This window comes from Colletotrichum jinshuiense, chromosome 2, assembly GCF_051148585.1.
Source record: "Colletotrichum jinshuiense chromosome 2, complete sequence".
Classification (NCBI taxonomy): domain Eukaryota; kingdom Fungi; phylum Ascomycota; class Sordariomycetes; order Glomerellales; family Glomerellaceae; genus Colletotrichum; species Colletotrichum jinshuiense.
The window spans coordinates 5,292,267-5,320,252 of NC_139309.1; the positions used below are offsets into that span (position 1 = coordinate 5,292,267).

Sequence of the window (27,986 nt, forward strand, 5' to 3'; positions counted from 1 at the left end):
CCGGAGACCAGCAACGCAAGGCACGCCACGGGCGGCAGCTCTCAGCGCCCACGTGGATCCAATGCCGTCCCTCTCTGTCTCCCTTCCTCGCGCGGCTTTCTGTCAAACTCCCGCCCGTCTAGTCTGTTTGAGTCATTCCAGAGAGTCGGCCGACGTCCCCCGTCACCAAAAAAAACACCCCCCCACCTATCCCAAACAAGGAACTTTCCCGACTCGGGATACAGAGGGAGACCATTACGTAGCTACTTTTTCTGCCCGAAAGACTCACATACTCTTTTCGTAATTGGATCTTGAGCCATCCACCAAAAAGATCCAGAGGGTACCCAGAATTTTCATATTTAATCGTAGAGAAGATAGACCACCTACACTCTCTAGACACTCTTGGAATTGCGGTATTCGCTCATCACCTCCATATTCCTCGTTCTCATCCAACGCTAGAGAACCCTCCCCCCCCTTCGTTTCCATCTCATCATAGAATCGTAGACAAACCCCCCGTCGTATCCTGTCTCATAGATCCCTACCCCCCCTTTCACCCACCTTCACAATGCCTGTCCAAATCCACCTGGTCCGCCACGCGCAGGGCTTCCACAACCTCAACGTCGAAAACGAGGCCATCCGCGACCCCCTCCTCACCGACCTGGGCAAGCAGCAGTGCGCCGCCCTCCGCGCCGCCTTCCCCTACCACCCTCAAGTCACCCACCTCGTCGCCAGCCCGCTCCGCCGCACCATCTACACCTGCCTCCTCGGCTTCGGCTCCGACGCCGCCGCGCAGGTCGGCCGCGGGCTCCGCGTCCTGGCCCTGCCCGAGGTGCAGGAGGTCTCGGACGCGCCCTGCGACACGGGGTCCGCCGTCGCCGACGTCGAGGGCGAGTTCGCCGGCCGCGTCGACTTCAGCCGCGTCCCCGCCGACTGGACCGACAAGGCGAGCCCCGCGTCGCCCTGGGAGCCCACGCTGGAGAAGCTGGAGAAGCGGGCCGCCGAGGCCCGGAGGGCGCTGAGGGACATTGCCGGCGGCGCCCAGGGCGACGCCCACGTCGTCGTCGTCACGCACGGCGGCATCCTGCACTTTTTGACCGACGACTGGTACGGTCTTCCTCCCAAGAAAGGTACGTGATTTTATTCCTATTTTTTTTTTTTTCTCTCCTTGTTTCTACTCCTCCTCCCTGCTCCCCTATACATAAAAAAAGGTTGAGCGGGGGGAGGGGGAAGCGGAAGATGGTTTTGTGAGTGAAAGACTTCGGGTTTGCTCATCTAATACACAGCAACTGGCTGGGAGAACACCGAGTTCAGATCCTACGAATTCGCGGACCCCACCGGTCAGGACCCCAATGCGTTCCTGAAAGAGACGGATGAGAGCTGGGAGCGTCGCCAGGGCGATGCTACTCGCCCGACTCCGGACCAGCAGGCCGAGTTGCGCCAGACCTTCTACAGAGAGATGCAGCCGTATTTGAAGTACTCCCCCGAGAGAGGTTGGATGCAGTAAAAGGGGGAACCGCAGTGACTGGGAGGACGGAATTGGTCTCGACATTGGGGCATCTCTATTTACATAGTACACAGCTTGGTATAATCCCAAACACCATAGACCCATCTAAAACCTTTTTACCGTTTTGCCTTTAAAAGTCCTCCTCGCCAGATCCAGCAATAATGACATTGTTAACCTTCAACACCATGCGGCATAATTGCGTCGCAAGCTGGAGCTGCTGCTTCTTGCTGATAAGAGGGTCGATGACGAACGCATCCTTCATGTCGTTGCTGCCGCGGGCCATGCAGTCGACACCCAGCTTGCCGCGGGCGTGAGGGCCAGCCTTGACCTGCTGGCTCTTCACCTCGGCCAGCGTCGCGATGGGGTTCAGGCCACTGTTCTCGGCCAGCGCCATGGGGACGGCATCCAGGGCCTCGGCGAACGCGCGCATCGCGTATTGCTCAAGGCCGGGGGTCTTGACGGCAGCATCCTCGACTGCCAGGGAGCAGGCAATTTCGGCAGCACCACCGCCGTAGACAACGCGGTTGTCCTTAACCAGGTTGCGCACAACGCACAGGGCGTCGTGGAGAGAGCGCTTGGCCTCGTCGATAATCTAGCAATCTGTCAGCAACCGGTACAACACCTGAGAATTCATCTTCAACTTACCATCTTGTTGCTACCGCGAACAAAGACGGTCACCGCACGGGTGTTGGCGCACTCCTCGATAACCAACATCTTCTCTCTTGTCGTGCCAAAGGTCATTTCTCTGACGATGCCAGCAGATCCGAGCTTCTCGGGCTTGAGGTCCTCGAATCGAGGCACAATACGGCCGTTTGTCGCAATAGCCACCAACTCGATCTCCGGGCCACCAACCCACCGCACGGCGGGCAAGCCGTTCTGCAGCAGAAGATGGTTCGCCTCGTCGTCGAAGCCCCACTGGCAGATAGCCAGGTTGGCACCAGAGTCCTTGATCTGCTGAATCATCTCAATAAACTTCTCCCGCTCGTAGTTTTGCAGCTTCTTGAACTCCTCGACGCTGGTGATGTCGAGTCTGTGCTTGGTCTTGGGCTTTGGGGGCTCGAAGGCGCAGGTGAGGATGGCGATCTTGGCGTCCCTGACCTCGGACGGCATCTGGGGGTGCGAGAAATCCTTGTCGATAATGACACCCTTGACGAGCATGGTGTCCTCCAAAGCTCCTCCAACCTTGCCGTCGACCTTGATCAGCTCAAAGTCAACGTCTCTCCGCTCCAGGTCGGCAACCGAGAGAACAGCATCCACTGCGATCTGGGAGAACTGGTCGTGCGCCTTGGAGACGATCTTGCTACCCAAACTTGTCCGCGCCACCTTCAAAAGGTTTCCTGTGTCTTCTTTGCTAAATTCGATGACATCTGAAATGTTGTCAAGCTCCGACACGGCAATGTCGCAGGCCTGGTCGTATCCGTCCGCAATGCGGATAGGGTGAATTCCCTTGTCGATCAGCTCCGCCGCCTGCTCCAGCAGAGCACCGGCAAGAACAACGACACCAGTGGTACCGTCACCAATCTCGTCGTCTTGCGACTTGGAAAGCTCTACCAGCAGCTTGGCGACGTGGTTCGAGATCTCCATCTGTTGCAGAATCGTGGCACCGTCGTTCGTCACTGTGATGTCTCCATCGGGGGAGATGAGGATCTTGTCGAGACCGCGGGGTCCAAGAGAGGTCTTGACGATGTTCGCGACCGTCCGGGCGGCGAGGATGTGGTTCTTGACGGCTTCGTTGCCATATTGTCTCTTCTTCTTTCCCTGGCTGCGGGGGAATCAGTCCTGGTCCACCTTTCTTTTAAGTAGCCAAAGCAAGACTTACTCTCTGACAACGATGAAGGGACGGCCCTGCTCGTCCTTCATCACGGCCGCTGAAGCATCATCCCGTCAGCATATTCCATGGGATAGCTGCTAGTAGTAGCGTTGCTTACCGTTGGCCATATCCAGGTCTGGATAGTTTTGTTAGCTGCATATACTAATATGGAGGAGCTCTGACACATACTCATAGCCATGGTGAAAGTCGTCGCACGTCAAAAAGGGGTTCTGGTTGGTAGTGCGATTCAAATGGGAGCGCCGCCGGAGAAATAGAGGTATCGTGCGTTGAGGGGGGTTGAGCTCCAAGGACCGGGTCGTGGTGGACCAAAATTTCTGAATAATTGGTGGTGCCTACCATTCTGGGGGACCAGAAGCTTCGGTGACCGGGGGTCAAATAATCCGGGAGGCTCACCGCCTGGCAGGGCCTGGAGGCAACAGCAGGTACCCCGCCATCGACGTGGTTGCCCCTCCATGACTGTCAGGGCCCCACGCATCCCACTTCATAGGTAGCCAGCACCAGTGCCGTCATTTGCAAGTTTCAACGCCCGTATTTTCGAGTCACAGCTCTGAGCACTTCACCCAACGCAAAGGAATCCGCGATTTAAAAACGGTATGCAATAACGAATTCTTTTAACTGGCTGCATTATCGATATCAAACCTTTGAGACATCATCTCAAACTCTTGCATCTCACTCAAGACTGTGGGCCCACCGATTTCAGTAGCCACCAACCGCAGTCAAAATGTCGCGCCACCAGGCAGTTCGTAACCTCGACTATGACGAGGCTCTTGACGAGTACGAAGGCGATGACTATGAGGAGGAGAACGAAGGCGACCAGCTCAGTGCAGAGGATCGCGAGGCCATGACACAAGGCACCGAAGCTGTGCAGGCCATATTAGGCCCTGAAGCCAGCAAAGTCACGCAACAGCAGATTCACGATGCACTCTGGCATTACTACTACGACATTGAAAAGACGGTGTCTTACCTGCAGAAGAAATTCATTGCACCACCGCCGCCAAAGCAGGAGCCAAAGAAGGCAAAGGATGGTAAGTCCGATTTTTGTTTATTCTTTACTTGGGTTCCCTGTCAGGCAGCGGCAGTAGCAGAAGTTGAGCGTTTGGCAGATGGATTTGGTCTTTGGGGGTTGGAGGGTGAGGCTACGGATGGTTTAATGGCATCATCAACTTTGGAGTACCCAATTTCCAGGGTGGCTTCCCTGTCTCCGGCCTCTTATTTCCACGGCATACCTTGGATGAACGTTCCCAAACACCGAGAGGCCGTCTTCGTCCCACCCAGCCCACTTCCAGGAGGTCTCCTCGGCGGCGGTGAAGGCCCCAAGCTCTCCAAACTTCAAGCACTGGCTGCAGCACGAAAAAAGAAGACGGACGTGAAGAAGCCAGACGACAAGGTTGATCGGGCGGAAAAGAGAATGTCGACGCTAGCCATCAACGAGTCCAAGGACAACGAGAGACCCGGCTCGAGCATACTGGCCAAACGTCAGAAATTGTCAGAAGACTCAGCTTCAACATCTGGACTCTCAACGCCTGTTTCGCAGCCGCAACCAAAGGAACCGGTTTCTGACCCGTCCGGCATGGATGTTGACCCGACAAATCAATCCTCTTCCACGAATGATGAGCAGGCGGAGGATGACTGCTTCGTGGTGCCGTCTACAAGACCATCTGCCTTTGCTCAGACACTCTTCGGACCTGCTCAAGATACTGCCGCCGCCTCTCAGACGTACACTCTGCCGTACATGGACTCTTCCACCTTTGTACCCAGTGCTTTCTCCCAGCCAAGCCCTGATGACATCGTGTTCGCTGCTCAGGCGAAAGGTTCGCGATTTGCGAAGACCCAGTGAGGCGCTGACTCTAATAACTTCCAGCGGGCAACAAATTCGACGCCGCTGCCGCCAAGAGCGCGACCAAGAAAGTCACCGCCAAATCGAAAGGTTCCGAGACTCCGACTAGCGAGATGAGGCAGCTTGAGCTCGACGACTCAGCTGCACCCAAGAACAAGAAGCTGGATGTCCTCAAAGAATTCGGGAAGAGCGAAAACAAGAGGAGCGCGAGCTTTGTGGTCGTTGGTAAGATACCCAGCACGAACACTCTGGTAAACACGACTACTAACGTTCTGCAGGTCACGTCGATGCTGGAAAGAGCACTCTGATGGGCAGGCTGTTGCTGGAGTTGAAGTACATAGAACAGCATCTTATCGACCGTTATCGACGACAGGGAGAGAAGATTGGAAAGTCATCGTTTGCCCTTGCCTGGGTGATGGATCAGCGAGAAGAGGAGCGCGAACGAGGCGTTACCATCGACATCGCGACGAACCAGTTCGAGACTGATAAGACACGCTTTACAATTCTTGACGCTCCGGGCCACAGGGACTTCGTTCCCAACATGATTGCTGGTGCCAGCCAGGCAGACTTTGCAATCCTCGTCATTGATGCCAACACGGGAGCATTCGAAAAGGGTCTCAAGGGCCAGACACGAGAGCATGCCCTGCTGCTCAGGAGTTTGGGTGTACAGCGAGTAATCGTAGCCGTGAACAAGCTCGACATGGTTGGATGGTCAAAGGACCGGTTCGACGAGATATCGGAGCAAGTCACCGGGTTCATGAAGGGCAACGGCTTCCAGCTCAAGAACGTCACATTTGTTCCCATATCAGGACTCAGTGGTGCCAACTTGGTAGAGAAGCCAGATGATGCAGGGCTATCGTGGTACACCGGCCCAACATTAATCCAGGCCCTGGAGGAATCAGAACCGATGACGAGAGCGCTTCAAAAACCTTTCCGGATGTCGATTTCGGAGATTTACCGGACGCAACAGAGCCAACTCACGGTAGCTGGTCGGATAGAGTCTGGCACGGTGCAGAACGGAGAGGCCTTGATCGTGCAGCCGAGCGGGGAACCAGCATCAATACGGTCGATCGAGGTCGATTCCGAAGTGCAAGAATGGGCCGTCGCTGGCCAGAACGTCAACATTGGTCTGTTCGGCATCGATCCTATCCACGTGCGCGTGGGCGACATCATCAGCACCAAGGCAGCACCCATCGAGACAAGCGACACTCTGAAGATGAAGGTGCTGGCATTCGATCATCTGATGCCGATGCCGGTAGACGTTCATCGTGGACGTTTGCATGCGGCTGGCAGAATCGAGGCCATCCCGGCCGTGCTGGACAAGGTGACGGGAGCAATCCTGAAGAAGAACCCCAAGATTGTGCAGCCGGCCAAGGTTGCCAGGGTTATTGTCAAGCTAGAATCAAAGGTACCGTTGGAGGCTGGACAAAGAGTGGTGCTTAGAAGCGGCGGCGAGACAATTGCTGCAGGGCTGCTAGAGTGAACATGCAGAACGATACGGGGAAAGGAAAAAAAAAAGGAACGTGGCGTGGTTAGTTCGTATATAGGTACCGGGTGTGGATAACTTGTGAGTGGGAAAAGATGCTTCAATGCATGGCGTGCGAGAGAAGATGCTGGTATTGAGGCTCGATTAGAGTTGGCTGCTGAAAATAGAGTTGAGTTTGGCTGCAACTTCGGTTGGCGCACTCGCGTGTGTCCAATAGAGATGTGCTTATTGATAGAGGGATGGGATGCCATTTGAACAGTTTGCAGGGACCACGTCGGTGGTTGTCGGCAACTGGCGGAGTGAGCCAGGAGGGTGCGATGCTTGGTGGATGATGTGATGCGACTGGTTGGCATCGAGATCTGTCAACATCATGCTGCTGGTGTCGCAGCTGACAGCGTTGTCATGTCACGGCCCCATGTTGAGTTGAGGCCACGGAAATGACGCCGTCGTGTCCACGCCCACCAGTCAAAAGAGCATGGGCCAGAAGCCAAAGCTCGACCCCTGCCCCGGCCGCCCCCTCATGTTGCCCCCCTCATCTCAGGGCGAAGACGGGATGGCACTGCTTCGAGCACCTTAAGTGAGGTAAGGTGTCCCGTACCTTGCGTTGCCTTAGACTACTTTACCGTATTGCCGCGCCCCCACAGCAGTGGTGGGAATATTCTGGAACCAGTAATAAATAGAGAGCACGAATTGCTCCGGAATGGGGGGTTGGTTAAGGCCACTCTGTTCGTTTCCATTTGGTTGGGCATGGGAGATGAATCGGATGCAACCATGGATGATGCATTGTCAGTCACTGTGCATTCTAAAGCGATCGCTGGATCGTGAGTCACGGGCATCGACACAGTCAGATTGGGGCGTGGAAATGAACAGAAGTCGAGGCAAAGCGGGAGAAAAGGCCACGTTCAAAGGTTCCCAGGGGACCACCTCTAATCGAAATCTCCAGAATCGCAGCCTTGGTGGGGCAGCACGCAGCACGGACGGCAGGAAGCGGCAGCGGTGAGGCGCGCTCACCTTGACTCCCGTGGCTAGGGGGCCGGGGTAGCGATCCTCACACGGTACCCCCAACTGTGCTGGCGCCACGGAGATTCGTCCCCCGTCCCCCCTATCTCATCCCACATTCACCAAGATGTGCATTAGTGTACAGCTGCACCCAGGGACCACACAGTGGGGATCCATAAGGGATATTTTGGCCCAGATGGAGGCGACCCCTGTCACGTGTGGCGCCTCGCAAGGTGAAATCTGGCCTTTTGTGCAATCTGGACACCTCAACTTTTTTTTGGAGAAGGCATTCATAAAGCCTCCAGCTCTTCCCTTCCACAGCCGGATCTTCAATCTCTCCCAATTCACCACCTGCAAACCACCTCAATTCGATTGGGTGTGTAGCTAGAAGGGAATAAAAACCTTCGACCGCGCGTTTTCCGTCACATTTCCATTTCTTTCTTTTTCCATAAGCCAAATCTCTAGCACAGCTCGAGACGCGCGCAATCCAATTCCACAGGGGAGCTTCACAGCACCAAACTCCCACAATGTCGAGAAGCAGAAACTCCATGGCCCTGGGCTTCGGCCTTCTGGCCTGGATGGCCCTCCTCTTCTCGCCCCTGGCTTTCGTCCAGACCGCCCAGGCTCAGGACACTGAGAGCTACGGCACTGTCATCGGTATTGTAAGTTAGACCTCCTGCCATCCCTGGCGATGCGGTTATGGGTGCTTCGGCTCCCTCACCACCACCACCACCACCACCACAGCTCTAACATTATGCCTCCCAGGATCTTGGAACTACCTACTCTTGCGTCGGTGTGATGCAGAAGGGCAAGGTTGAGATTCTCGTCAACGACCAGGGTAAGTTTGATGATGCCGGCTGGAGTTGACAAAGCTCCTTCCCACGTTTCTGGCTAGCTTGACTGACTTACTGGGCCACAGGTAACCGTATCACGCCTTCTTACGTCGCTTTCACCGAGGATGAGAGACTCGTCGGTGACGCCGCCAAGAACCAGGCCGCCGCTAACCCCACCAACACCATCTTCGATATCAAGTAAGCTTCCCTTTGTTCGACAGCCAGGCTCTCGGAGCACATTGCTAATCATGCACTAGGCGTATGATCGGCCAGAAGTTCTCCGACAAGGCCGTCCAGGCCGACATCAAGCACTACCCCTACAAGGTCATCGAGAAGGATGGCAAGCCCGTCGTCGAGGTTGAGGTCAACGGCGCTGCCAAGCGCTTCACCCCCGAGGAGGTTTCCGCCATGATCCTGGGCAAGATGAAGGAGGTCGCCGAGACCTACCTCGGCCAGAAGGTCACCCACGCCGTCGTTACCGTCCCCGCCTACTTCAACGACAACCAGCGCCAGGCCACCAAGGATGCCGGTGTCATTGCCGGTCTTAACGTCCTCCGCATTGTCAACGAGCCCACCGCCGCTGCCCTCGCCTACGGTCTTGACAAGACCGATGGCGAGCGCCAGATCATCGTCTACGATCTCGGTGGTGGTACCTTCGATGTCTCCCTGCTCTCCATCGACCAGGGTGTCTTCGAGGTTCTGGCTACTGCCGGTGACACCCACTTGGGTGGTGAGGATTTCGACCAGCGCGTCATCAACTTCTTCGCCAAGTCCTACAACAAGAAGAACAACGTCGACATCACCAAGGACCTCAAGGCTATGGGTAAGCTCAAGCGCGAGGCCGAGAAGGCTAAGCGTACCCTGTCTTCCCAGATGTCCACTCGCATTGAGATCGAGGCCTTCTTCGAAGGCAAGGACTTCTCCGAGACTCTTACCCGCGCCAAGTTCGAGGAGCTCAACATGGATCTCTTCAAGAAGACCCTGAAGCCCGTCGAGCAGGTGCTCAAGGACGCCAAGGTCAAGAAGGAGGACGTTGACGACATCGTCCTCGTCGGTGGCTCCACTCGTATCCCCAAGGTTGTCTCCCTCATTGAGGAGTACTTCAGCGGAAAGAAGGCCTCCAAGGGCATCAACCCCGATGAGGCTGTTGCTTTCGGTGCCGCCGTCCAGGCTGGTGTTCTCTCCGGTGAGGAGGGTACTGCCGACGTCGTCCTTATGGACGTCAACCCCCTGACCCTTGGTATTGAGACCACCGGAGGTGTCATGACCAAGCTCATCCAGCGCAACACCCCCATCCCTACCCGCAAGAGCCAGATCTTCTCCACCGCCGCCGACAACCAGCCCGTCGTTCTGATCCAGGTCTTCGAGGGTGAGCGTTCCCTTACCAAGGACAACAACAACCTCGGCAAGTTCGAGCTCACTGGCATCCCCCCCGCCCCTCGTGGTGTCCCCCAGATCGAGGTCTCCTTCGAGCTCGACGCCAACGGAATTCTCAAGGTCTCTGCCCACGACAAGGGCACTGGCAAGCAGGAGTCCATCACCATCACCAACGACAAGGGTCGTCTTACCCAGGATGAGATTGACCGCATGGTTGCCGAGGCTGAGAAGTACGCTGAGGAGGACAAGGCTACCCGTGAGCGCATTGAGGCTCGCAACGGTCTTGAGAACTACGCTTTCTCCCTGAAGAACCAGGTCAACGACGAGGAGGGTCTCGGTGGCAAGATTGATGACGAGGAGAAGGAGACTGTAAGTTTACTTATCCCACCTACCGTGCTTTTGCAGATGGCTAACAAATTATCCAGCTTCTCGAGGCCATCAAGGAGACCACCGACTGGCTTGAGGAGAACAGCGCCACCGCCAACACCGAGGACTTCGAGGAGCAGAAGGAGAAGCTGTCCAACGTCGCTTACCCCATCACTTCCAAGATGTACCAGGGCGCCGGTGGCGCTGGCGGAGCCGATGACGAGCCCCCCAGCCACGACGAGCTCTAATTTCATAGATTTGCTGTTCCTTGTTCGGGATTCTAAAAGAGACACTACCCAAAGATTCCATCATGCAATTTTCGTCTCTGGTGTTGGCAGGTTAATCGGCGTCGGCAGCATGGAGCATGACTCCCCCAGTGTGTAAAAGTAAACAACACATAAATGAGACCTCTTGAACACAATTCGTGCCGATTGTGCAATATTCGTGCGTGATTTGCCCCGCCTGGTTGCTGTTATGAAGCTTGTCGAGTCTGAGTGAGGTCTATCTGGAAAGTTGTAGGCCACGCTAGGATATGTACATGTGATGATGTCTGTGCTCGCCCCCGGATTAATATGACTTTAAAGTTGATACACTGCCCAAGCAATGTTCAGATACGTGACTAACAAAATCGACCGTTATGCTGGCAATAAATACAAGGCTGGGTGATTGTTTAAGATGAGTGTCATAACGTAAATAAGGTACTCTATCGCTTAATGAATTTTAGCAGCAGAGCTCAAAAGATTCGCGACAAGAACACTCCGTTGACACCCTTAGTATAGATGACTTGAGATATTTCAATGCTGCCCCTATAAGCCCACGACGCGGTTGTGATCGACCACTAGGTTTCGCAGACTGGCGGTTGCATCCACGGCGTGGTGATGCTGACATTGGCAGATGCTGTGAGGCTGGAAATCATCATCGTTCGTGGGGCGCAACGCAAGTTCGCAACTGGGGTTGGCTGCGAGGAAATTTGCGTGGGACGAAGGCGGGGGGACCTTGAACGGGAGGATGTGCTCGACTTCCTCTACTATACCACTCCTAGCTGCGTCGGTTGTCATGCGTCAAGGCGGCAAAATAAAGACGAGGTTGACTCGAAAGGGGCAGGGCATGTGGTTGACAGGCGGGCGCCCTCCCCGAGGGTGAGGATCGGCACCCGCCACCAACAGCGTGTTAACAGCAGTCTCATACCCTTCGAGGGCCGCTGCTCAAGAGACTGTTCTGTACAGCCACCCTCAGCATTTCATCCGGCGCCCGCATCCAGGAAAAGGCAAGCCATGTGGTTGGTGCCACCAGTAGCTGGTTCAGCTCACCAATACCCCTCGGTAACTCGCTGTTGATATCCGTGCCTTTGGTGTCAACGAGGAGCAGTTTCACGATATCCATGTAACCGCCATAGCAAGCCCGAACCGGCGCGCCGATGTGGGGCCCGGTGGTATTGTCCTGCTCATTCTCCTTGGCCAGGAGAAGCTTAACTGTATCAATATTACCAGAACCACACTCCGGCGTTCACACTCTGGCGTTCACACTCCCACAGACCGAGAGGTTGCGATGAATCAGTCGCATGTGCTTCTCGCCCTAGAGAACATCTAATCCGCATTGGATAGTTCTTGCTAACTTTTCTGCCGCAATCTCGATCGAAGAGTGTAACTAGCATAGTTTCACAAAAATACGAAAACAACAACCCTAAAGTGTCTCCAGGGTAAGAAAAGGATGTTGCAACCCGATAACTGGGCTCGTTTCTTCTCAATTATGTGTATTAACACTTGCACGCCGATCACGCTTTGACTAACCAATTTCCTCCCCGGCGTAGTGGTCAAGTACGCTTTTGAAGACCCTACAGAAAATACACAATGCCCAAAACGAAATCAATAAGCTCTCCTCCTTCCCTTGGAATTTAGCACTTGCTGATCTAGCCCGAGCCCGCACGAGCCTAGATTGTGAGGTCGTCCGAGAGAATATTTGCTTCGTTCCCCATTGTGCTCTATACGAGTTCAATCATCAGAAGCCCGGCTCTACAATTACGGCGTGGTGCAACGAGGCTCTCAAGCGCAATGCACAATTCGCCTATGGGACTAGGCGCGGTGGCCGCGGCCGCGGCGATGGTGATATTGCAAATAGTTTCCCGCATCATGCAGGTGCCGGCGCTTACAAGCAGCCATTGAAAAGAGCATTTCTCCGTCACGTGGTCGGGATGTTGCAAAGCTGAAAACAAGACCAGGTATAACGACCACTGCCAAGGCGCACCGCCCCATCAGGCCGTCAAATATCTACTAGGCATCACCCTCTTTATCAGAGCGAAGACCGCAATATCTCTCTACTTATCTCTATTCAAGTTCATCTCAACATAGCTCTGGCATATGGCGGACACAAAGACTCACGGATCTCTTGATCCAGGACTCGAGCCGGCGGCGGACGATCTGCTGAAGCTTCCTCCTTTCCAGTACCCCCCTCTCCCCACGCCGACGAGCATCCGCCTCGTTGAAATCCTTCCCTCTGGCTCAGATGTCCTCCGTTGCAGAATGACCGGCCTGGATCTTGACGACAGGGCCCAGACACCACCCCCCTACGTCGCCTTGTCTTACACTTGGGGAGACCCGATCACTACAAAGGAAGAGCCAGCGCCCGCTCCGGAAGAAATTAAATTGCCTGAAGATTTCCCAAAGCTACCCTTCGTATTCAAGTCCTCGTGGCCGGGGGGCGTAGAGATATACAACACCGACTACGCCATGAAGTATTACGTCGAGAGGCACCCTTGGATCCCCCGAGTGAAAGGCTCGGCCCTACAAATAGCACAGCAGCCGATAGAGATAGATGGCCACCTGGTCTATTTACAAGAAAATCTGTATTGTTTTCTCAAAGAGTATCGCTCTTTCAAGTTCAGTTCTTCGCTTAGGTCGGCGGCGGCGGAAGATGACGAACACGAGGACAGCAGTCTCCGCAAGGCTCTCGATGCCCCGATTTGGATCGATGCTCTCTGTATCAACCAGGATAATCAGAAAGAGAGGACTTCCCAGGTCCAGTTGATGAGCCGGATCTTCCGACAGGCCAAGAGAGTATTTGCCTGGCTGGGGCCTCCAGACAGACTAACCAATGATGCCATGGAGGGGCTGGACAAGATTTACGAATCTGACATTCTTGCGACGTCGGGGAAGAGAAAAACGCTGTCGTCCTTCGAAGGCATGGACCTCATCCACTGGTTTGCCGTCTTTTCTTTTTTCCAGCGGTCCTGGTTCCGGCGCGCCTGGGTTACGCAAGAGGCAATCTTTGGGAGGGAGAGTATCACCGTCGTCCACGGCGGCGTCATGTTTTCCTGGGAGTGGCTATCCATGGTAGCCGCGGCGTTGAAGAAGTCCGGCCTTAATCTTGAGATGCTGAAGCTCGGACGCAATCTCCTGAACGGCGAGCCCCTGTCTGACAACACTCGACAACTTCGGAAGTTGGCTGCATTCGTAGATGACGACAACGACGGCGATGACGACGGCAAGAACGCAGAAAGAAACAGGACTTTGACCAAAGGAATGGATGGCGTGTCTTTCGCAACCTCAATCAGAGACTTTATATATCGCTTTAGGACAGAGGGGGACAATATATTCACACAATATCCTCCTCTGCTACGTGTCCTGAGCCTGTTCCGAGACACAGATGCCACAGATCCACGAGACAAGGTCTTTGCATTCCTCAACCTCGCCTTCGACAAGGAAGCGCTGGCCTTGATCCCGGATTACAGCGTTGACGTGAAGACGGTCTTTAGGCAGACGGTAGAGGCGATCCTAAGAACGACGAAGTCGCTTTCGTTTCTCTCTCAGGTCCAGGAACCTTGCGACACCAAGATCCCACAGTTGCCCGGGTGGGTGCCCGACTTTAGCACCCGACTCCCCTTCACGCCGCTAGATACTGGGGATGACGACGTGCTGTTTTGCGCGTCTGGCCCTGGTACAAAGGCATGGTTTGACATCCGTTCCGACGACACGATGGAGGTCGAGTCCATAGAGTTGGACGCGGTCGCTACAAGCGAGTGGGTGGAGCAAGACACTGAAGATACGGTCCTGAACGTGTTGAAAACCATTCTCAGAATACCGCTTCAGTATCCGATTGGGGAGTTTGAGCAGCAAGACGAAGTCTCCTTCGATGACACTGATTCGGATCTGGTACGCGCACTTGGGAAGGAGTATGAGGAAGCAGAGAAGGATTGTAGTGACCGGGACAGCGTATCAAATGGAGCTGGCACCGGGACTCACGAAAGTTACGGTAATGAGAATGAATCCTTGGTCGACAAAGTAGAACAGCATAGCGAACAGATCTCGGGTCGAGAGAGTGGTGAAGAGGAAGGAAAGGTAACCGACACTAGCCACGCGAGTTCCTCTGAAGAGCATGGCAGTACCAGAAAAGACGATAGTCCACACGGAACAGGAAGTGGAGACGAAGATGAGGAACCAGACGAGCACGCCCTCTGCAACAGCACTTCCTTGAGCGCCGCTGAGATCGACTCAGACGACCGCGATCTGGATGACAACCACCACACCCCGAACGAAGCGTACCCAAGCACAGACACCCGCGACGACAGCCACAAAAACTACACGATCAGGGCAATCACTAGAATCGAAGCAGTGTGGCGTACCCTGGTCGGAAACACCCTCCCGAAGCCGACGGCGGGCTTCTTCCTCAGCCCCGACCAGGCGGTGACCTATCCGGCCCCAACGGCTCTCGGGCACGGTTTCTCGAACTGGGTCGAGGCCAACCTGCTGGAGATGTGGCATCTCGCCCAGTACTTCGATTCCCAGATGCCAACTCAGGGAGGTGCCGCGGCCCGCCGCCTCCTGACCACGCTGGCCGTGTGGGCAGCGGTCTACAAGGGCAAGCACATCCCCTTGACGAGAGACACTGTCGGTTACACCCTCGAGTCCAACAATCTCGTGGAGCTGGCCAAGGCGGAGGAGAAGGAGGAGAACGAGATGGGGTTCACTTTCAGCGGCCAGCGCTTCTTCCCCAGGGCACTGAGGCTCAACAGGCTCATGGACGGGGCAGCGCCGCCGGAGGAGTTCCGAGGGTACGAAGGGGACCCGCAGGCCTCCGTGGACGGGCAGTGGAGGGAGCGAGCATTGATGCAGTTCACCGAGGACGAGAGGGCCGGCATCGACGCGTTTGAGAAGAGGATGAGGACCATGCTGGAGGGGAGGAGGATGTTCACCACAATGGGAGGTCTGGTGGGACTGGGGCCCAAGTCGGTATTTTCGGAGCGGGGGTGCGTCTACGAGGTCCATATCATCAAGGGCGCAAAGGTTCCGTATGTTCTAGCACGGTATGACGACGGGACGCATCGGCTGATTGGAGAGGCCTATGTTCACGGGATTATGAATGGGGAGATAGTAACAAAGATGGGACATGCTGAGTGGTGTAAGTATACAAGAATAAGACTCAGGTGAACGAGTCGGATGTAGAAGCAACTCTAAATCAAACCCACACCTCTCTGTGTTCGACGACACTATAAAGCAGTGATAAACCACAATCTACCTTTCCCGCTGCTCCACGTCAAAACGCCCGTTCATGGGCCACGGGTCTCTGGTCTTCTTGGTCCTGGTTGTGTACGCAAATCAGCACTTTATATCCAGAGAAAACGATCACACGGAAGCCCACGAAAGAAAAGAACCCCCGTAGAGAGAGAAAAATAACTTACTTCAAGTCGGCGCCAGGCGTCAGCTTCGTGGCACAGTACCGCAGAAGCCTGTAGTACCACGTCGAGCCCACGCCGACCGACCCGACCCACGACGCCGCGGCGGCCATCCGCTCGGATCTGGGCCGCCGCAGCCTGGCGTATTCTTCGACGGCGGCCCCGAGCCCCTCATCACCCGTGACGTTTTGCGCAGACGGCGCCGAAGAAGCAGAAGAGGGGCCGGCGTGCTTCAGGAGCATGCCGGCGAGGACGGTGGCGTCCTCGATGGCGAAGCCCGTCCCCTGGCCGCTGGTGGGCAGCATCAGCCGCGCGGCGTCGCCGAGGAGGACGACGTTGGCCCCGCCGCTGGCGCTGGTGCACTGGATCTCGTCCTCCTTCCACACGCGCTGGCGGAGGGGCGTGTGGATGATGCGGTCCGCCGTCGCGAGCATCGTCGCGAAGTCGCCGGCGAAGGGGTGCCGGAGGCGGAGGTGCGAGCGGAGGATCCGGACGGTCGTGGGCTTGGGGTACGGGCCCGGGACGATGGCGGCCTGCCACGCCTCCTCAGCCCCTTTGCCCGCTGCACCAGGCGGGCTTGCATGGCTCGCCCCGGGGCGGGGCTCTGCCTCGTCAGGGGCCGACCAAGGGCTCGGTGGCGCCGATTCGGGGAGGATGAGGTCCCAGCGGAACATCCGTCCCGGACACGGCCCCGTGGCCAGGAAGCCCCGCGGCAGCCACACGCTGTGTGACTCGGAGAACGGGCGCTCGGGGGCGTGCGTCGGGGGGATCCTGTCGGCGGAGGAGATGCCGTAGATGCCCGTCATGCCCATGGAATGCGGCAGCCACCGCTGCTCGGCGGTCTTGGGGTCGCGCTGGGCGAGGATGTGGCGGCGGACGGGGGAGTAGCCGCCGTCCGCGCCGACGAGGAGGTCGACGTCAAAGTGTGTCCCGTCTGCGAAGGTCACGCGGGTCTGGCCGCGGTGGTTCGCGCTGCTAGTCCCGGCGGAGGCGGAGGAGGAAAGAGGCTCGAAACGGATTGCTTTCTTGGACCAGCGAACCTCGCCGCCCAGCTCGCGCACGCGGTCGACAAGGAGGGACTGAAGGCTCGCGCGCTCGAAGTACATGGCGCCCATCTGCATGTCGTGCGACCACATCCCGTTGACCATGGTCTTGAGGTGGGTGAGCGGGGCATCCGGCACATGGTCCAGAGACGAAGGTCCGGACCAGAGGGTCAGGTCGTCGCATTCGTGGCCGTGTCTCCTGAGGGCTTGGACGAGGCCGAGGTTGAAGAGAGGGTACAGGCCGTTCGGGAGGAGGGCTACTGAGGCGCCGGCGCGTTGGCGATGGTTGCTGTTTGCCGGGGAGGGGGAGTACGCCGGACTCGGCTTCGCTGTGCTTTCTTTACTGGCTGTGCGGACCGGTGCTGGGGGCGGAGACTGGTCGAAGAGGACTGGACGGAAGAGGGTTCGGAGGATCGGATGGGACAGGAGCTGCAGTGCGAGGGTAGGGCCGGCGATGGCGGCGCCGCAGATACCCACAATCCTCGGGGCCGGATGTGCCATGGCCGGAGAAGAAGTCCGTCTTCCGGATGATAATATTATATGCCCAATGGGTTCAAATTAAGGTCTGGAAAGGATAATGGACGTAGGAGACGCCCAGGAAACAAAGATATAACTTCTTGGGTTTCTTTCCTATTCATGTAAGAATAATTTCATGTTCTATGTTTTTACGAAGAATTTAGAAGCCGTATTCCTCAATCCGGCCTTTTTTCGCCCTCGGCTTCTCCAAGGGAGCACCAAATGTCCAATGACCTCACGGGAGCATCAGGTATTCGTCAAATTCGACATCCAGCATTCTTGCCATTGTAATCCGCTGACGTTGGTCGCGGGACTCTGCCCAATTAGAAGCTTAAAATAGGGTGTCGGGCGGCGTGGCACGTGGCTTTTTACCAAGAGCAGAACAAGGCTCGCTCGTAGGGCTGCATCCTCCGCAAGAACGCGACGCCCGGACCATGGACGCGGCGGGCTTCCTCGTAATTGGACATACTTTGGGTTTTTTTCTTAATACCTTTCAATTCGCTGCGAAGGAAAACCTTGAATAAACGTCGTCGGCAAAAACAGAGGGAAAAAAAACGCTCTCTTACAAACCGAGCAGCCAAGGTCAAGAGAGAGCATTTCACATCCCGGCAGTATGTTTGGGGGCGTAATTACCGCTTCCAGCACCCACCCGGCGGGTTAGCTGGCAGTCAGTTGAGTCATGTCCGTTTTGACGCCGCCCTTTCCCAAGCCCAGCGGGCGCCGCGAACTGCGGCTCGCCGCCCCCGCCAAGTGTTAGGGCTCAAACCGGCCGCGGCAACCACAGTTCACTCCGATATGGTGTAGTGGCCAACATGATGCCCTCTCATCTCTTGAGAGGTTAGGCATAGCCCCGAGTTCGATTCTCGGTTTCGGAACAACCAGCCAGAAGCGCATCCGCGCATTTCTTTTTGTCGTTTTTGTGCTCCGTTTACTGTTTTATATTGGCCTGACTTTCACTCATTCTATATATGCTTATTTTTCTTCTCCCGTCGGAGGTAGAGAGTATATGATGAAATACTACACACGACCGCATCTCCAGATCAACCAGCAATATGTGTACCTACTAGACTAATCGGCTGTTTATATTGTAGAAGCTGCATGTTTACTTACGTACGGGACCGGGAGAATGTTTGACATAGAGGTGATAACCGCTCGCAACGATTCCACGCCCAATCTCAGGCCGTTATTGAAGTGGCAATAAATGAAACCCTCTTCCTGGGCTGGGCCGGACGGGGGCACGTCTTGGAAATGGTTCAGACCTCGGCCGATCCCTCGGGGACGCGGCGCGATCTGAACCCCGGGGCGCAGTCCCCGCGTCCCGAATGGCCTCTGAAGAAATGCGCAAACTCGCATTACTACGGTAATGCAAACATGAACCAAGCGGGCTATCACGTCACAAGGAGCCAGGTCAGGCCCTCCGGAGATAAGTCACCAACCTGCTGATAGACAAGACATGGCAATCTTTTGGCCGCAGATCAAGGCAGCAAAACGTGAAGGGAAGGTCCCGGCAAAGCTGAAGAAAGCTGCACGCCCGGACGCCGGAAAAGCCCGCATTGCAGGAGACCATTGGGAGCAAGAAAAAACAGGATCGCCATGTCATCCAGCGCCCAAAATGCAACAGGACCAAGGCTAGGCCTACCGGTATCTCCTCCTCCTGCCCCCCGCCCAATCTGTCTTTTTTCCCGAGAACCAAGGTTTCAAGCTCCTCGATAAGCAAGACATTGTCTCAAAAACCCAGAAAGATGCGCCTCGCGTCGATCCTTGAGTGGTTGGAAAGTGTTCCCGCGGGGAGCACTCTCCCGCCCCCTTACTGACGGGAGACCCGTGTTTTGACTTGCAACCGGCCGTACTTGCACATTGGGCTTCCCAAGGGATATCGCGAAACAAAATTACACATAAAATAACAACGACGACCTCTCCCCCCGGCCCCACCACAGATGGTAGTGTCGAAAAAAGAAAGAAAGTCTGGAAAGAATTGTCCGTTCGAGCGGGGACGTGAAGGGTTGGAGTGGAGGGGAGCTTGGGCGGTAGAAGGATCGACATTTGAAGGCCCTCTTCAAAAATAGATTGGTGATTGTCTTTGCCCGCCTCGCGAACGAAACGTCCATTGAGAGACAGGTCCCCTCTCAGCTTGGGAAACGAAACAAGACGGTGCGGAGCCGAATGTCACCCCCCAGAGCGAAGATCGTCGGTGAACCCCCCCCTTCCCTCCATCGAAGGAAGGCAGCCCCCCAGTCACACGAAATGTTCCATCGAAAAAGAAAAGAAGAGAAAGGAAAAAAAAAAAAAGGCCTCCAGGGTCCCCGCGAAATGTCACCATCCGCCCATCGGCCCAGCCGCCGCTCCTCGTATATGCGGTTGTGAACGAAATCCTCAACAGTCAGACGGACATGCCTTGAAAGCACCCGTCATCGGTGTCTGTTTCCTGCTTTTCCTTGGAAGCGACAGCCTCTCTTGCATCACGACCACCCTCTTGAAGCCTCCAAAAAAAAAAACCTGTGCACGTCAACTAGCCCTTCTGGCATGAGTGTGCAGATGGGACGCAAGGGGGGATGGGGGGGAAGGGGGGACAAGGAACGCGCGCGTCAAGACCAATGCCACCATCACACCCGTGACCTTTTCCCCCCATGTAAATCTTGAATTTCGTTGTTTTTACCAACACCCCGTTGGGGCTAAAGAGGGTGAAGGTCTCAATACCCGCGGGTATCAGACTGAGAACAAACAGCAGGTGTGATGTGCCGGGCCTTCTCGTGGCGGCCGCATGGAGTCTCAGACGATGGCAGACGCCCATGATGATCAGCACTTGCTGCATGTGGGATGGATGTATGTATGTCTTATCTCTCGGCGTGGGACAAGTGGGTGGGTGGTCTACATACGCTACGGCAGGCAGGCAAGCAGGCAGGAACGCACGCAGGCTGTCATAGTAGCAGCAGCGGCAGTAGTCAGCAGCAGGTTTAACAGCCAGCAAGCAGTAGCAGCATGCACGCACGCCCGCGTCTTGGCTGGCTGGCACCCTATTGCCGGACAGCTTTCCCCGATGGCGCGCGTTATGTGTGCATGCGTGCCCGTATTTGTGTTTGTTCGTGAGTTTGTATGCGCACCTCTACGCGGACGTGCGTGTATTGTGCTGTATCATGTCCAGTCATCTGCCCGCGAACCCGAATGTCACCCTCTCAGGTTGGCGAAATGAAATAAATTAAAATAAATCCCCCCATTACCGAAGTTCTCCCCTAGATGCTATCGACCAACCAACGGGCATAACGGGGCGCTGATCCGTTCGTATCGGACGGCAGCCAGACGGGCGTGGGGCCCGCTATATGGGATAGGATAGGTAGGGAAAGAGATGTGCTACCTTGTACGCCCCGTTAGCAGCCACCCACAAAACGGTGTGGACCAGAAAAGGAATCTTTCCCCACCCCATATCGTAGGACTTTATTGTTATGTACTGTCTCCTCTCTCTTTCTCTCTACCGGCCCAAAAGAAACGGGGCCGGTCCGTTTTTATGCAAGGTACGTTACGGTGAGGGGGGTGGGACCCACCCTCTGAGGGCTCCGACTTGTCCGACCCGACCGACTCGACCGAAACCAAGACCCAAAATCACCCCTATTTTTTTTTTAAATCCCCGTGGAATAGGCCGCCCCAAGGAGAACCCGGAAGGGGAGAGGGTCCATGCTCCAGTTACCTTTTACACTTAAACAATACGGTTCTTTCCCTATCTGTGTTTTTTCTTTTCTTTTCTGTTGCTCACGTGGTCTCCCTGGACCAGGGCACGACCCAGTTCGTTACGGAGCACTCCGAACACGGACGGATTAGGCCGATCAAATGATTAAGATTGGGATTAGGCGGCCGGGGTTGGGAGAGGGGAGCCGGCTCTCTCTTGCTGTGGGCATTTTATGCAATTACAACGCCTCCCCGGTCCTTTTCGTCGCAATCGCTTCGCCGGGTTCCGTTTCAAACCGTACGTACCGATCGATGGGCGGTCGACGCCTGCTGCTGCCAAGCAAGCCTGGTGTGTATCTTTCCCAATTGGGAATTGCAGCGAGACCACCATCCATCGCCACTACCGTCTTCACACACACACACACACACACACACACACACACACACACATACCGTCTCTCTCTCTCACTGCACGAGCCATTTGGAATATCGACCGGTGGGATGGCCAGCCCCCGGGCCTCGGAGCCCACAGTCGCAGCTGTTTAACATGCACGCTTCTAGATGATGTTTTGACAACTTTTTTGAATTTGGTGGTCTGGTATCACTACAAACGAATCCCTCAGCGCCAGCTAAACTAATTACCTTAAGACTATTTGTGATATGCGTGCCGTGAGTTGAGTCTGCCGACCCGGTGTCATGATGGGGCTCGTCCGCGAGGAGGGCAAATAAAACAATACAACGTGTACGAGAGAATACATTACTCACCAGACCACACGAGAGCTTTTCGCGGGGCTTGGGCCGCGAGCATAATAAATACACAAGAGGGTGATAAGAAAGAGATAATAGCCTGCGTCATCATAGCCGCCTGTGGTTATCCAAACTCCGTGTGCACGAACTCGACATTTGAAGAAAAAAGCAAACATGTGTCTGGCTCGCAGTACACCTCTCTCCCTTCCCCCAACCAGAGTCGCGCCGTGTTTTTATTTTATTTCTTTGCTTTCTTTCCTTCATTCGCAAACTGGAATCTCCAGTTGCTTATGCCAGGAGGGCAAAAGAAACGGCCATGACCGAGGCCAGAGCCAGGGTCATGCTAGCACCGAGCGAGCCGGCAGCGCTGTCTTCGCTGGCCTTGGTGGTGCCGTTGACGCAGATCTGGGTGCCGGAAAGGGCGGCCAGGGGGACGACGGCCTTGGGCTCGCCCTTGTCCATGTACATGGTGACGTTGCCGGTGCCGTCGGCGGTGGTGGTCGTGCAAGACAGCACCTCGACAACCTCATCACCGGGGTTGAAGCCACCGACGCTGAGCGTGTACTTGTCGCCCGTGGAGCTCTTGTTGGTGATGCAGAAGACGACCTGCGCGCCATCGGGGCCCTTGCGGAGACACAAGTGGGTCTCCTCGACGAAGAGCTGCTCCGAGGCCGTGGTGGTGAAGTCCGCGTTCAAGGTCTGCAGCTGGTTGCGGGTGTTGAGGAGCGTCTTGGTCAGCACGTAGATGGGCGCCGTGGTGTCGTACTTGGACTGCCAGAGGGGCTCGCGGTTGAAGGGGGTGGAGTTGCCCTTGAAGTGCTGCTCTTGGCCCTGGTAGACTATGAGACAAGGGGGCGTTAGTTTACTGTCACGGCACTAAGCGGGGAAGGGTGGCACCGAGCCGTTGTCTTACCGGTCGGCATGCCATCAGTCAGCAGGATGTAGGCCATGGCGTTCTTGGCGAGAGCGATGTCGTCGTTGAAGACGGCGAAGCGGGGCATGTCGTGGTTCTCGACGAAGGATCCGAGGGCGAAGATGTCGGTGCAGCTGTCACGAGCCTCGCCACGGAGAATGGTAAGGTTGTTGAGGTCGCCCTCGAAGAAGACGGTGGACAGAGGGTAGTACTCGAGGTAGTTGGGCATACCCGGCAGCAGGTTCAGGGTCTGGTAGCGGCAGAAGTCCGGGGTGTATCCGGTCAGGACCTCACCGAAGGCGAAGACACCGGAGGCGTTGACGAAGGTGGGCAGGAAAGCGTCGTTGACGTGCTTGGCGGCGTCGATACGGAGACCGTCGATGGAGTAGTTGCTGACGAGTTCCTTGATCCACTTGTTGAACTCGTCGACGACAACCGGTTCCTCGGTAGCCAGATCGGCGAGGGCGACGCCATAGGGGTAGAGCCAGCAGTCCTGGTAGTCGGTGGTGTTTCCCCAGTCGGTGACGTTGCAGTAAGGGTGGAAGTACTTCTCGTCGTTAAAGGGGTTGAACTCGGAGTAGTCCAGCTTGGGCGGCAGGCTGTCGAGCTTTTGGACCATGTTGTTGACGACGACGTCGACCATGATGTACATGTCGCGGGCGTGGAGCTCCTTGACGAGGTTCTCAAAGTCCGCCTTGGTGCCGAACTTGTCGTTCAGGGCGTAGTTGTCGAGGGACCAGTAACCGTGGTAAGCTTCACCGACGGCGGTGTCGTCATCCATGTTCTTGACGATGGGGCTGATCTGGACGGCAGTGAAGCCCATGTCTGCGCGCCATGGTCAGCCGTGAGTTCATTCGGTGGGCAATTGCGGCTGAGAAGGGAGGGCGGCAGAGTTAAGTTTGGGGGAGTCATGTCACTGCACTGACCTTGAATATAGTCGAGCTTGTTGGTCAGGCCGGCCCAGGTGCCGCCGCAGAACTTGTAAAGCTCGCACTCATGGTCGGTTGAGCCATCAGTGAGGGCGTAACGATCGATCATTACCTGGTAGATGGATCGCGACTTCCACTCCTCGAGGTCAGCAGCCTCGACGAGGGCAGAGAGGGCCGAAACGGCGGCCCACGCCAGTGTTGAGACACGCATGGTTGATGAAGGTCTCTGTGAGGTTGAATTAAAAAGAACGACTGCGCCGCTTGAGGGCGTTGATTAACGAATGGCTTTTGCGCTTGGGTGCTGCGTGCGGGATGAAAAGAATGGATAGGGTCGGAAGAGACTGCGGCGCGCACACAACGATATAGACGTTTGGGATGTAAGAGGGACTGTGAGTCGGGTGTGGACCGGGGAACGAATGGACGGGGAACCCTTTAGTGAATTTGGGACGAGTGAAGGCCCTTGGATGAAAAGGGGTGGAAAGGCCGGGTAGATTAAACGAGAGACTAGACACTACGTGGAGACGATTGGCAGCGAGAGAAGAGGGGCGAAGCGCGTCAAGACAACATTGGCATTGTTGACACGAGGGGGAGAACAAGAGAGATCGCGCTGCAGTGCACGAAAAGGCGGAACTACGGATGAACCGATGTATGCAATGTACGCGAGACAGACAGCGCGGAGAAGGAGGCAAGACACGAGGGGGGGCCACGGAACGACAGGCCGAGGAGACGGATGGGCTTTGACGAGATGACGGTTCCTGGCAACTGGGCTGCACTTGGCTGTAAATGTCAATGCCTCGGATGAGAAGGGAAGTAGAGGCCCACTTGGGGGGGGCAGGAATGGTCAACGACCATGACCAACAAGCGGTTGACTGGAAATTGAGCCCAAGCAAAAAAAACATGAGTGACCACGGGGGATACGATGGTCGATACGGAGGCCAAGCCGGGGGGTGTGGAGGTGTGGCAGCGCTACACTAGAATGGGAGGGGGGGAAGGGAGGCGACTTGGTGGAAGGCGAGTGGGTGCCGGCCAAAAGTACGGATGGGATGCGTTGCGAAGTGAGTAATGGCAATGTGACGGAAAGGAGACACGAAATAGACTGGTGGTTGTCTGAAGGGAGAAAGCCAGAGTGTTGGTTAAGGTGCTGATTGATTCGTGCCCAGACATAGCGATATTGCGGCAAAGGATGCTGGGGGTGGCAGAGTAAATGCATAGTATAGATAGTGCAGCCGGATGTGGGTATCGTCTTGTTGTGGTTGGAGTGTGTGACTGGTGAATGATGGTGCGAGGACTGGGCAAACAGCACAGCACAGCACAGCACAGCACAGCACAGCACAGCGTACAGCACAGCTTGGAGGACGTCGAGGGGGTGATTGGAGCGTCCCACACCTGATTGAGAAGCAGTAGAGTAGTGTAATGTAATGAGATGCCCCGACTCGAGGTACCTACGTATGTATCGGGACAGACATGGCATACGAATTTGCTGCGTACGCACACATAGTATGGCAATTAATCATGTAGCAGGTGAGGCCGGTGAGGACTGGAGGCGAAAAGAGCCATTTCCAGATGGGGCTAGTACAAGGCCCAGCTTGTTTAGAAAGGCTCGTTTCCCCTGCCAAGCAACGCCAGCGCCGCCGCCAGCGCCGCCAACGGTGCGGCCTTGGAAGAACCTTGGAACACTGTGGACCTGTCCCGATGCGGTCTGGTGGTACCACGCCAAGGGGGCGTCACCTTCGGCAGTGGCACTGGGAGCTTGTAAAGCGTGGATAGTGCGCAGGTTGAGGACCTTGGCGGGCGCGGCGTGCTGTCGCTGTCGCTGCCGCTGTCCAATGTCACTGTCACCGCACCGTCACTGCAAGCACCGCCCGAAAGTTTTGGTTACTAAACCGGGAAGAGAGGTCTGGTTGGGGCTCTCTGGTGGTGTCTTGGTGGTGTGCTTGGTATGCTTGGTGTGCTTGATGGAGTTGGTGGCTGCTTGTTGTAATTGGCGGGTGCTTGGTGTTTGCTTGTCTGCGCCGCAGGTTCGTCGCTTGACAACAACGTTGGCCACCTCCTTTCCCTGTCCTGTACGGGTTCTGTCCTCCGAACGGGCGTTGCTTTTGGCGACAGATGTCAAGGCCAATCAACACGTCTGTCTGGATGCTTTCATTCTCTCTTAACGGCGGCATCCTAACACTCGTGAGTAAGCACCCCCCTCCCCCCCTTTTCAAAAAGTTGAGAAGGGGGGGAGGACGAGGGGAAGGGGGGACCATCCCACAACCCCGTCTAACGGCATGGAACGTCAACTTGGTGCCTCCTTGGCCAAACTCTATAAATGCTTCGGGGTATCCCTCGCAGCGCAATATGCGGGTTTCGAGACGGCTTTTTGCTGGATGCGCGCTCCTGAGTCGAGCCGAGTTTCCTCAGCCTCCTGGAAACCCAAGGAGCATCAACAACAACGGGGAACGGCGAGACACAGGACAGGGCAGGGCAAGGCAAGGCTCGACTCCGCCGCCAAAAGGGAGCTCAGCTCGGCCAAGCTTCTGGTTTCGACAAGACTGGCCCCCCGTCCCCTTTCTACTGCATTTCTCTGCCAGTATTTTTCCCTCGCATTTACCCTGTTTCAGCGCGCCTAGACGAGTGCCCAGCGCCGCCAGCCAAGGGCCAGCACTGAGCAGGGCGCTGGTGGCCATAATTACCCGTTTCTCGGCCCTGACTCGCTCGCTTGCGCCGGCCGCGCTTGGTAGAAGGTGATACGGACGATCAACTGCCACGGCAAGTCCTGCGCCGTGACAGGAGAATACCAGGGTCCCCGGCCGCTTAATGGATACAGAGTGCAGGTGCAACTCCGAACCCTGGTCCCTGCCCCGGCCGCACCGTCCGATTTAAGGATACTTCTTGTGCCTGAGTGGATGCCAAGATGGGGGCGACATGGAACTAGTACCTGAAGTGTGGAACATAATGGGGCATAATCCTTGCGGAACGGCAAGGATGTCAACAATAGTAATAAAACGGTTGGAGGGCTCGTGATATGTGGCTGGTGCTGTGCGGACACCACCGCCAAGAGGGACTTGGGTAGTTTAAGCCACGCTTACCCACACATCCACGACCCCATTGTGGCTCAGCTCCCGCCGGCCTCCAATCCCTCCCGGACACCCCAACAGTCTGCCCCAGTTTCTCTGCGTTTGTGCCACTGACTACACTGCACCTGCATACTGCACTGCACCACCAACCGTACATGCTCACGCCAACTTTGTGCGCTGCTGACACCAATCTTGATTTGCTTCTCATCCTTTCTTCTGCAAATCCTTCCATCCGGCCCTGGCCGACCTATCTTCCCGCCTGCCTTAGTCTTGCCGCGAGACGACGTCACTGTCACGATCCGACAGGCGGCCCAACATGTTCCTGGCTTAGCTCGCCCAATCCACCGAGCCGACTCGATCCTTCTTTCACAAGTGTGAACATAGTGCCACACCGTCGCCCGTCAAGCATAAACGGTTGTGCCACTTGAGATGAACCGTCCGATTCCCAGCGCCCACGTCAAATTTCACTGGGCTGAGGCCCCGAGCCTCAATATTCCCGACTGGGAAATCACTGCTTCTGGATAATCTTCGAGAGCATGGATCATTCGTTCTGACAGCCCGGCCCGTCACCAACGTCTCGTATTTTTTTTGGGGAACCACACAAAGTAAAAATGACTCGATGCAACCACAGGGCACGTCCACTGGCCAGGGGGGGGGGGGCAACCGACTGCGGATACCTCGACCGACGACGGAGCTCGCCCGAATCGACCAACAAGAAGCACCAACCTGTGCCGGCCTATCCCTGGTCTTCAACATGGGCCCCTGTCGACGCTGACCTCGGAGCCACCGTATTGGACAGCCTCTACTGGGTAGTCGTCCAAAATGGCAATTCAAGACGGGGCCCGCCAATCTCCCATCGCTCTCAATGGTTCGCTGCAACCCAGGCACTTGCCTGCACCTTTTGCATATCCATATTCCAAACTTCGTATAGCCAGAATTAGCCCCGACCACCCCCGGAGCCACATTATCATGTACCAAGAGAGAGGGGTTGGAGGAGCACGACGAGTCGGCCTGTGAGAACTGAGGAGCAGAAGGAGGAGAAGGAGGACGAGAAGAGCTAACGATTCGGCTGATCCGTCCCTGCAGAGGGGCCCCGTCGCCCGTCACGAAATCGACGCCCTGCGGCCTGTCCACCCCAAGACCACAGACTGCCAGACTGGAGCCTTGGGAGGCGAGGCGGACGGACAGATCCTTCATGGACTCTTCTGAGGCCCCAGCCACTCTGCAGTGATCCCCCTT

At 56.0% G+C, this 27,986-nt stretch overlaps 7 protein-coding genes across 7 annotated transcripts; 4 read left to right on the forward strand and 3 right to left on the reverse strand.

Moving 5' to 3' along the window:
- Positions 1–544: 544 nt before the first annotated feature.
- EsH8_II_001379 (histidine phosphatase superfamily) lies at positions 545–1,483 on the forward strand (the record flags this gene model as incomplete). The annotated part of the gene is made up of 2 exons (XM_083264677.1): positions 545–1,106; positions 1,263–1,483. 2 exons carry the CDS (start codon positions 545–547, stop codon positions 1,481–1,483), a joined length of 783 nt encoding a protein of 260 aa, XP_083121999.1.
- A 130-nt stretch (positions 1,484–1,613) lies between these two features.
- Positions 1,614–3,492, reverse strand: EsH8_II_001380 (chaperonin-containing T-complex subunit CCT5 domain-containing protein; the record flags this gene model as incomplete). Its single annotated transcript, XM_083264678.1, has 5 exons — positions 1,614–2,075; positions 2,129–3,245; positions 3,303–3,351; positions 3,412–3,429; positions 3,483–3,492. The coding sequence occupies 5 exons, from the start codon at positions 3,490–3,492 to the stop codon at positions 1,614–1,616; spliced, it is 1,656 nt and encodes a 551-aa protein (XP_083122000.1).
- A 543-nt stretch (positions 3,493–4,035) lies between these two features.
- Positions 4,036–6,634, forward strand: EsH8_II_001381 (P-loop containing nucleoside triphosphate hydrolase protein; the record flags this gene model as incomplete). The annotated part of the gene is made up of 4 exons (XM_083264679.1): positions 4,036–4,339; positions 4,418–5,125; positions 5,176–5,376; positions 5,430–6,634. The coding sequence occupies 4 exons, from the start codon at positions 4,036–4,038 to the stop codon at positions 6,632–6,634; spliced, it is 2,418 nt and encodes an 805-aa protein (XP_083122001.1).
- Positions 6,635–8,163: 1,529 nt separating this feature from the next.
- Positions 8,164–10,460, forward strand: EsH8_II_001382 (Hsp70 family ATPase KAR2; the record flags this gene model as incomplete). The annotated part of the gene is made up of 5 exons (XM_083264680.1): positions 8,164–8,298; positions 8,402–8,474; positions 8,556–8,667; positions 8,727–10,215; positions 10,272–10,460. 5 exons carry the CDS (start codon positions 8,164–8,166, stop codon positions 10,458–10,460), a joined length of 1,998 nt encoding a protein of 665 aa, XP_083122002.1.
- Positions 10,461–12,569: 2,109 nt separating this feature from the next.
- EsH8_II_001383 (uncharacterized protein) lies at positions 12,570–15,635 on the forward strand (the record flags this gene model as incomplete). The annotated part of the gene is made up of 1 exon (XM_083264681.1): positions 12,570–15,635. The coding sequence occupies one exon, from the start codon at positions 12,570–12,572 to the stop codon at positions 15,633–15,635; it is 3,066 nt and encodes a 1,021-aa protein (XP_083122003.1).
- An 84-nt stretch (positions 15,636–15,719) lies between these two features.
- On the reverse strand, positions 15,720–17,424 carry EsH8_II_001384 (FAD-dependent oxidoreductase; the record flags this gene model as incomplete). Its single annotated transcript, XM_083264682.1, has 2 exons — positions 15,720–15,786; positions 15,887–17,424. The coding sequence occupies 2 exons, from the start codon at positions 17,422–17,424 to the stop codon at positions 15,720–15,722; spliced, it is 1,605 nt and encodes a 534-aa protein (XP_083122004.1).
- Positions 17,425–22,134: 4,710 nt separating this feature from the next.
- On the reverse strand, positions 22,135–23,899 carry EsH8_II_001385 (alpha-amylase; the record flags this gene model as incomplete). The annotated part of the gene is made up of 3 exons (XM_083264683.1): positions 22,135–22,685; positions 22,760–23,584; positions 23,686–23,899. The coding sequence occupies 3 exons, from the start codon at positions 23,897–23,899 to the stop codon at positions 22,135–22,137; spliced, it is 1,590 nt and encodes a 529-aa protein (XP_083122005.1).
- Between the last annotated feature and the right edge of the window lie 4,087 nt (positions 23,900–27,986).